General features: G+C 36.8%; 1 protein-coding gene across 1 annotated transcript; it reads right to left on the minus strand.

Annotated features, from left to right (window-relative positions):
* Positions 1 to 4,521: 4,521 nt before the first annotated feature.
* Positions 4,522 to 8,718, minus strand: LOC107044945 (THAP domain-containing protein 5). The gene is made up of 4 exons (XM_015267032.1): positions 8,509 to 8,718; positions 8,234 to 8,378; positions 6,928 to 7,184; positions 4,522 to 4,712 (listed from the first exon to the last, which is right to left on the minus strand). The coding sequence occupies exons 1-4, from the start codon at positions 8,659 to 8,661 to the stop codon at positions 4,707 to 4,709; spliced, it is 561 nt and encodes a 186-aa protein (XP_015122518.1). The 5' UTR covers positions 8,662 to 8,718; the 3' UTR covers positions 4,522 to 4,706.
* Positions 8,719 to 10,330: the final 1,612 nt, after the last annotated feature.

A 10,330-nucleotide genomic window follows, 5' to 3' on the forward strand; every position in this document is an offset into this window, starting at 1 on the left:
TCATTTCTCCCAACTTCCGGTGAACAAAATGGTGGTGCACGGACACGCATGCACCAACCGACTCCATTCCGTTTGGAATATGTGCCTAGGGGGTTGGGGGACTCTCCCCAACAAAAATTATCGCGGTGCACTAATTAGGGGATTTTTAATGAATCAAAAACCACTCGATTCTTTGAGATATTCTGCGTATTTTCCCGGAGTGTGTCTCCATAACTTCTCAATATTTTTTTAGATATAGACTTGCAAAGTGTCTAAGAAAAAAAAAATAAAAGCCATCTGACCTTTTCGTCAAATTCGAAAAGTAAACTTATAAATTTATTAAAAATCGACTAATTAGTTCACCGTCACAATTTTTGGTAGAGAGGGTCCCCCAACCCCTCAGTAACATATTCCAAGCGGAATGGAGTTGGTTGGTGCATGCGTGTCCGTGCACCACCATTTTGTTCACCGGAAGTTGGGAGAAATGAATCTTAAAAAATTAATTAAAAATATCCTAATTAGTGCGTCGTCACAATTTTTGTTAAGGAGGGTTCCCCAACCCCTCAGTAACATATTCCAAGTGGAATGAAGTCGGTTGCTCCATGCGTGTCCGTGCACCACCATTTTGTTCACCGGAAGTTGGGAGAAATGAATCTTAAAAAATTAATTAAAAATACCCTAATTAGTGCACCGTCACAATTTTTGTTGGAGAGGGGCCCCCAACCCCCTAGGCACATATTCCAAGTGGAATGAAGTCGGTTGCTCCATGCGTGTCCGTGCACCCCCACCGCATTCACCGGAAGTTACACAAAATGAATCTTGAAAAATTTATTAAAAATCCCCTAATTAGCGCACCGCGATAATTTTTGTTGGGGAGGGTCCCCCAACCCCCTAGCTACATATTTCAAACGGAATGGGGTTGGGTGGTGCATGCGTGCCCGTGCATCACCATTTTTTTCACCGGAAGTTGAGAAAAATTAATCTTAAAAAATTAATTAAAAATACCCTAACAGGTGCACCGCGATAATTTTTGTTGGACAGGGTCCCCTAACCCCTTAGGGACACATTAAAAATAAAATGCCATCGTATGGTGTATGCGTTTATTGCACCCTTATTGACCGCGTAAAAACTTATAAAAATAAAAAAAATATCATGATATTCCTCCTCGAGAAATCATTCCCCACCCTCATCATACATTAAGAAATAACAATAATAAAAAAAAAATTGTTTGATTGTTTTTTATCATTTAATTTGTCTGGGAGGAGGTTTAAACTCGTGGCTACCGATGTGGCGTTGAGCGAGCGGCTACGGTGGGGGCCGTACAGTCCGCCTCACAAACTATACCCATCTCCCGCTGAACTGCTCCCGCCAGCTTCAGCCTCATATCAGCAGAAATGGGTGAAAGTGTAATTACGCCAATTCGCGATCGCAAAACCGCCGTCAGCGCTATGGCCAAAAATGCGGGACCGTGGAGAACTACTAACTTGCGGAGCTGCTCACAACCCTAACCTCAAATAGTGCTGAAATGTCAAATTGTTTCAAGTACAAGCCGTGAATTAAATTTTGATGTTATAACCGACCGATTGTTTATGAAAATGGCACAGAACAATTATCTCAAGAATTCGAAAAGAGGCTGCTGTGTTCCACAGCGCAAAGTAAAGCATAAACTGAATTTAAGTTTCCATAGTTTTCCATCCGATTTAATTTTACGGAACGAGTGGATGGAAGCATTGAAACTGAGAGGAATTTATGATGAAAACATGAAAGTTTGCAGTCAACATTTCTCTCTTGACGATTATATAAAGCGGCGTAAGTATTTCATGGAGAGATGAATATTCTATAACGAAATTAGCCGAGTCGGTTGAGTCCATTTTTTGTTGAATATCTCGTAACCGAAAGCAAGTTAAAAAATTTTGGTAATGAACTTTTTTAGGTCTCCATTTTTTGTGTCGACATCAATGAATAATTTGCTATTTCATACTCCAGAGCCTTGGCGCACTACCATCAGATTGGCAATGCCAAAAGCGATTTTTCGCCCTCTACTGAGGGTTTCTGTAACTAGCCTATGGCGAAGCCTACCAGGTGGTTGGGCGCCGGAATGTATGGTTATACGAAATTAAGATCTTTGCCTCCCATTACCCTATCAGTATTGGACTTTTGTAAACATGAATATCAATCCAAAGTTCAATTTGACATTATGTGATATTGGAGACTTACTAGGAGATACTAGGAGACCAGTTCAAGCAGGAGAGGAGGTATTATTAGCTGAACACATCCTCATCTGTGGTGTCAAAAGTTATAAACAGAATTAGATAGAAATTGTGTCAGCTGGTCGTCAATCATCACATTGGAATAATTACCACGAAATAACTATAAAAATTCAGTTTGAGGAAAATAAGAGGAAAATAATTACCAAATGTACTTCTCCAGCCGGCTTGAGTGAAAAATGTAAACACATTTTTGCGACACTTCTATATATTTATCGGTGAGGAAATTCATGTGTTTTTTTTGTTTTTGATCGTTTTATCTACTTCAATACATGTACATCGTCAGTCATATTCGAGTATACGCAATCTGCAGTTTAAATATTGGATTGATCTAGGGTTCGAGTTGACAGATCGGAGATGTTGAGCTGTACAGACTTGAAACAGCAATGGGGCAAGGTGAAATCAAATGCTGATTTACCCCAGAATCAGGTAGTGAATTTGGAGGAATTTTGTTGCATGAAGGTGGAGAAGGTAGAAAAGAGAATGATCCAAACTCCCAGATTTTTTTTTTAAATACAATGATGACTGGTACGGAAATTGTGAAAGCTCAAATTTGATTTATCTTTAATTTTACAGTTTGGCACACAGCAGACTCTTCGATCATTTTTTTATAAACATTTGTAGTCATTTTTATGAGTAAAATGAAGTTCACTTTGTTTTGATGTGAAGTTGGTCACAAAATAGGACGTGAGGTTGGCTATTTCGCCTTAGAGTAGTTCCGAATCAGTTCGTTTTTCTGGGTATAGTGCTGGAAACACTTTTGGCATAGAGACAGTCTAGTAAGCACTGATCTCTATATAACTGGATAGCTGATCCCTATGCTCCCACCACTCTCAAAGTGAGGCGAATTGAAGTGTCAGCCAGCGCTGCCGTATAGTAGCTCAGGTACTAAAGATGACGTCAGTGCGCATGCGCGCCGAAACATGCGTGGAAACATTCTCCGTCCCAAATTGTAAATAATAANGTGCTCGGAAAATTGCCGTGGAAACATTCTCCGTCCCAAATTGTAAATAATAATTGAAAAAGGTAAAATTAGTATAGTATACTCAATCAATAAATTCCGATCAGTCTAGGTGTATTATAGTTTAATAAATACAAAAAAATTTCGAACGAATAAATTCAGTTGAATATTTATTTTGAGTTTCCCAATTTCCTGAATACATTAATTTCCTTAAAGTAGCTCATCAGTAGGCTACAAGTTCATACTGACCACACTATAGATGTCGAGATTTTCAATTATTAAATTTTTCCATTAAATTACGTGAGAAAATTGATAAAAAATTCATACACAATCAGCATCATTCAAATTTCCATTTTTCAACATATTATTTTCTCTTCAAACATCTCCGTTTTATAAATAAATAATGGATATTGTTTAAAAAACGGTCATTCATGTTGTATCATGTGTCAAAAAATTTCTTGATTTTTTTTCATATTTTGAGTCAAAAATTCCGATTTCAATCTTGCTCTACAACAAAGTTATGGACTTTGACATAAGACAGTGGGTTAAATCCTGATTTTTCAAAATTGATTTTTTGAAAAAACTAAAACGTCAATTAAATCTAGCAAAAAATTACGATTAAAAAAATCTAATAACATTTTTTGGCGATTCTTTGTAGTTTTTAAAAATTCAATTTTTTCAATTATTTACGATTATACAATTCATTAATAATACAATATTGATAACAATTGTACTAATTTCGACATTCCTCCATGCTTCGGCTTCCTTTCGCATTTATAGAAAATGTCAGTTTTCACTGATTATTAACAAAAGTTCGTCTGTTATTCTGGATGTCCTACACGGTAAAATATCCTATAATATTTCCCAATGCTCTCGGTAAATTTACCACTGCCCCACTACCTGCAGCTGACACGGACATGCGCACTAGAGAGAATCTTAGTTCGCTGACTACTATCCGGAGGCGCTGCGTACCTCTCTAATAAACTCACTGGCTGCCATAGGGATCGGCTATCCAGTTATATAGAGGTCAGTGCTAGTAAGAGATGAGCGGATCCCAGGGAAATCCGCCAGATTTGGTCGAGACCGGAAGTGCGGCATGACCGCGTAATTCAAACTTCTGGATAGGGGAAAATATTAGCGATTAAATATAATCTACAAATTAATCTCTATAAATGAATTTTCTTCAACAGAATTAAACGATGAGGAGTTTTGATTAATTATCTACATTTTTTATTTTGAAAAATTTGTATAAATAAAAATGAACCACTAAAACGAGTTCCGTCATAGTATGTGAATTTGTATCAAAATGTCGTGAATGAAAATAAGTGTGATAATACTGCAAGAAATCATTGATGTAAAATAATCTCGTGGGTATAATTTCAATTGCAAGTAATACAAATCTAGACTGCATTTGAGTGAAGGAACCATCGAGCACACGTATCCCCTATATGTTCATTTTATGTAGGCCGCGAGACCCCGTCTGAGGAATATCAGGTCAGCTAAATCTGAAAAAAATGTTAATGTGAGAAAAAAAACGATAAGCAATGACTAGCACTGCACTCAGACAAACGTAGTGATAGAGATATTGCGATAAACATGATATCAATCAGTGAATTGATTTGAAAGATGAGAAAATACAAATGCTCAAAATTTTACATAATATATTTCAACATACTAGTTATTTTACAACGGTGTGCATAGCCATTGATTTGCTGGAGAAGTGTGTCGAGGAAATTTTTTTCTGTGATTTAACTTTTAGCCTAAATGCATGGAAGCGGAGGATGATCTTTTTCTTTAGATTATGGCACGCAGGTAATGAGAAGTCAATACTTGAAAACCTTTTGATAAAGAACTTCTTCAGATTCACATTTCTCAAAGTTTGTAAATAGTCAAAGTACTGCCTGAATATTATTTCCATCTGGATGCAAAAATTAAAAGTTTTAGGATTGACAAAAAATAAACGCCCTCCTGCATACCGACGAAGCTGAGTCAATCTGTTGTAAAAAAAAGAGGGAGAGCGATAGGAACCTGTCTGACTGATACATTTTTTACATGCTGTCTGATTCTTATGAATACTATGCATTATATACCCAGCAGCTTGATGTAAACAATTCATTTCAATTTTTGTTAGTTGTATGTCAGGAGGTGAAAAGTTATTAATCAATTCATTTGAGTGTGAACTATTTGTATTTTGCTGAATGAAGTGAGTTTTTTCATCTTTTTTGCTGAGTAATGAATCCAGAAATTCACTTAAGAATTCTCTATCATCAGTATTGTAGTTGCTGTTCGACACATCTTTCATGTATTACGATGAAATCTATTTATTCTTTCATGTAGCTATTGTGAGCAACTTCAAATTGTTTTTGAATGGTAGAGCATTTGGGATTACATGTTTCGAGCACACTGTTGAAAATAGATTTTCGAGGCAGTCTTGAGTGAATCTTGAGAGGAGTATGAATTTGAATTTTCGAGTGTCTAGTAAATATTGTGAGCATTCAAGAATAGACTTTGTGGAAATAAGAACATCAGTTTGAAACGGTTTCCAAATACCAGCCACTCCCACCCTCATACTAGAAAAAATTTCTATTATGTCATTCAAGAAATCCAAAGTTTCAAAATATTTTTCGGGGTGTAATTTACTCAATGACAAAGCGGGATTGCGACTTGATATGAGATCGAACCACCGAGCCAAAAATTCTACGAACCAAGAAGTCGTTAGATAAGTGGATTTATTTGGGAATTCTTCCCCGAGAAATTCCAAACCGGCACTAACATCGTGACTTATCACTCCAGTAGCATTCCTTACACGCATTTTGCCGAAGCGACGATTCGGATTCAAATTTTCATCATTTAATTTTGGAGCGATTGGTAATTCAAAGTCTTTTTGGAAAGAAGATAGTTATCAGGGATATTTTCCATGGACACGATATTTGATGGTAATTTATATTTTTTAACGATTTTTTCATCGAGCGTGAAGAATTCATTGTTCATCAACCCCCATTTAATATTTTTAAAAGTATGGATTGTGTCGGGAAAAAAGTAGAGTCTCCATTCGTTATCGCAGGGAAGAGAACAAGAATTTTTTATCGTTGAGCACCTGGAGGCTGAGACTTCGAATAATCTCCACATACTTCGGTTTGACGAGCTTATATCACATGTAACCCCATGAACTAATAATCCTATCTCCTCTGATTTTTCTATTATTTGTTCCCCAGGTACACTATCCCCCGTAAATTCATAAGCGACTATCTGTTTCCATCGACTTGCAACCCCCGCAAGAAGAAACACGAGGGCATGACTTGCAAGTTCATTATCAGAAGGTGGCAGAGTAATATTTCCAAAGACTGTATTACTTGACGTACAGTAACTCCGTAATTTTGAGATACTCATTTCATCCAAAACTAATACGGAATCTCTGGTAATGTCATCTTTGAATCCACCGATTTTGATTTTTAAAAATTCAAAAATTTCATCACATATTCCCGGCATGAATTTAAAAGTTTCTAATTTTTCACTAAGTGTTCAAAGAGACGGGAGTGGAAGGTATTCTTTTCGCGACTGCTTTTAACCTGAACTACCGCAGAGGAATTTCAATTTGAAACCTTTCACTAACGATTCGTTACACCATCGCGGTAGTTTTTTATATTCTTTAGTCAGGAGTTTTATCTGATCTTCATTCAATACTTTCTTGATTGCATCTGAAAAATTTGATTCCCGTACTCTACTTTGGAGTCTCTTGATAGTCTTCTTCGCTGATATGAGTTTCTTCTTCATCTTTTTCCGCAGTCTTTCACTCTTGAGGAGTAATTTCCGCATGCGCTCCAAATGCTCATTACTCTTCGAAAAATCAGTCGACACGATATTGGTGTCGGTCGCTTCGAATTCTACCGTTCCTTCACTGCTGATTTCAGTTTCAGTCTCTGGTTCTACAAGATTTATCTCTGATGATATCACAGATGGATTCGAAGAAGTATCAGCTGGAAAACAGCATTTTATTCAATTCTATTGTTCAATTATTCATCGTACTACGTATTTGAAAATTTAATGGAAAAATCTAGCGAATTCGCTAGACAATTCTATTGGGTTTGTGAAGAACTTTCTCTCTATTCCAATCTATTCTGTCTCTCTATTCCAATCTATTCCATTGAAATATTTTCTATAGAATTTTCTCGGCTCGAATTTTCCCATTTTTCCATTCATTTTTTATTTTCTTCCCTTCAAGAAAATCAAACAAAAAAACTCAGAAAATTTAAACTGAAGAAATTCTATAGGAAATATTTCAATAAAAATGGCAGAAAATTAATAGAAAGTTCTATAGAAATCCAATGGAATTGTTGAGCGAATTCATCAGAAACGTTTTGAAAAACCAAACGTTTCTGATAGTCGACAAAATCAGCGTTTTCTCTCAGGGATTCTATTGAAATTCTATTGGAACTCTATATGATTTTTCTTGAGGTCCTATTAGAATTCTGTGAAGAAATTCCATTAGTGTTTTGTGCACATTTTCATAGAAGATTATGCAACTTCGTTGTACTATTTTGTTAACAGATATTTGATGGAAAAAAATTGATAGATTTAGATTTTTCTATAGAAATTCTTCGGCGTGAATTTTGAATGCTTTTTCCCCTCTATTGTCAGTATTATTATCGTATTGTTATCGTCACTTTTTCCCCTGTATTTTTATTCGTTTCTCATGATAAAATTCAAGGAAGAAAAAACTTGAAAAATTCATGCCCAAAAATTCTTATAGAAAAAATCCCAACAGAATAAGTTATTCAGAAAAACATCTATAGACATCTTTCCATAAACGAATTTCCATTTAAAAAAACGCATGAGAAGTTGCATCATTCTTAATAGAATTGCCACAAAGAAAAAAAAAGAAGTTCAATAGAATTATCATCCAGTTCCACAAAATTTCAATAGAATATTTGAGAGAAAGTTGAAGGTTTTTCTACTGAATTTTTTCATCCACGTTACGTCTCACCACTACTATACGAGTAAATCAATCGAATCCAGTGGCATTTACCAATCTCCACACTTTGAGGAGTAATATCACACGTAGCATCTCTATGGGGAATATGTTTTCCAAATAAGGTAGGAACTGCATTGAATTTTAGTTTCTTTTTCCCATCTAGTCGTTGTCGTTCCCACATCGTAGACTCAAAATGAACCTGTCAACATCAGATTAATGTAAATAAAACAAAATAAATGAATGAATAAATAAATGATAAAATAGAAAATAATCAATAACTAGCAAATGACTATCATGAAATAAGTATAAATCTGATGGATATCAATTACCTCGCACAGTCTGCAGTTAGAAGTTGGGGTCCAATTGTCGCGACCCATGTTTTTCACCCATATTTGACGTCTTTCAGGATCACTTGGGAAAGAACACATTTTAAATCCCTTCGCAGATGAATTTGTGCAGTAATCTGCTGTACATCCCGGCATTTTTTCTTCTTTTATTGATAATATATGAAACGATGCAATTCACGCATGTTGAACGTCTTGCTGTGACTTTTTTGGTTAGGATTGTCATTTTTGGTACTAACGTAGAGATATTTACAGAAAAAATTGATGAGAATAAAGTCAGTTTATATCAATTCATACATTTTAGCACCCCTGGATTACACATAAATGCTTTTGTTTCATTTATTACCTCATTTAACATTAAAGTGAGGAAAATATCGCATTGAACTTATGAAGTCATTCAAAAATCCCGCTGTTTCGACCAAAAATGTCGGCACCAATCAGAAATCGCAACCTATCCGCTCATCTCTTACTAGAGTGTCTCTATTTTGGCATTGCCAATTGGTTCCGCAAGATAGTAATTCTACAAACCACCACCAAATGGCGAGAAATCGCTTTTGCGATCGCGAATAGAATCCCCGATCAACGAATGCCGCGAGATGGCGTTAGGATTAAATGACCGACCTGGTTGGCCGCGTTAGCAGCACTGCGATTGCTGCCGCAGCAGTCGCCGGCCAGCCATCTGCTGCCGTCTGCCGAACGAGTCGACAGAAGGGTGTTGCGGCGCATTTTGTTATTTTATTTTAGCTGAAAAAATGTTGATATTTTGAATTATTCAATGCTGACTGTCAGGGTGGAAAATAGACGTGTGTATCCGGAGGGTTGGAAATTAAGGGGGGTGAGGGCGATTTTTTATAATTTTTTAAACAAGAATTTCGGGGAAAATACATGAGTATGCGGTTTCTCCGGGGGGTTGAATCCGGAGGGGTAAATTTTATAAAAATGTAATGTCAGATCCCTCCCCCTCACCGTCCTAAATTTTCACCCCTCCGGATACATGCGGTTATCTTCAACCCCCCGGAGAAACCGCATACTCATGTATTTTCCCCGGAATTAATTTTTTTTAGATTATAAAAAATCAGCGCATGTTTCCGGAGGGGTAAATTTTATAAAAAATGTAACCTCGGACCCCTCTCCCCCACCCCCCTAAATTTTCATCCCTCCGGATATATGCGGGTGTCTTCAACCCCCCAGAAAAACCCCAGTCTCATGCATTTTCTTATGTATCCGGAGGGGTGAAAATTTAGGGGGGTGAAGGGGGGGTGAGGAGAAGGGATCCGAGACTACATTGTTATGAAATTTACCTCTTCGGAAACATGCGCTGATTTTTTATAATTAAAAAAAAGAATTTCGGGGAAAATACATGATCATGCGGTTTCTCCGGGGGGTTGAAGACAGCCGCATGTATCCGGAGGGGTGAAAATTTAGGGGGGCAAGGGGGAGGGATCTGACATTACATTTTTATAAAATTTACCCCTCCGGATACATGCGCTGATTTTTTATAATTAAAAAAAAAAGAATTTCGGGGAAAATACATGATCATGCGGTTTTTCCGAGGGTTTGAAGACAGCCGTATGTATCTGGAGGGGTGAAAATTTACGGCGGTGAGGGGGAGGGGTCTGAGACTACATTGTTATAAAATTTACCCATTCGGAAACATGCGCTGATTTTTTTTAATTTTTCGAACAATACATTTCTGAGAAAATGCATGAGACTGGGGTTTTTCTGGGGGGTTGAAGACACCCGCTTATATCCGGAGGGATGAAAATTTAGGGGGGTGAGGGAGAGGTCTGAGATTACATTTTTATAA

This window comes from Diachasma alloeum, unplaced genomic scaffold, assembly GCF_001412515.2.
Source record: "Diachasma alloeum isolate Michigan unplaced genomic scaffold, Dall2.0 Dall_scaffold_00845, whole genome shotgun sequence".
NCBI lineage: Eukaryota > Metazoa > Arthropoda > Insecta > Hymenoptera > Braconidae > Diachasma > Diachasma alloeum.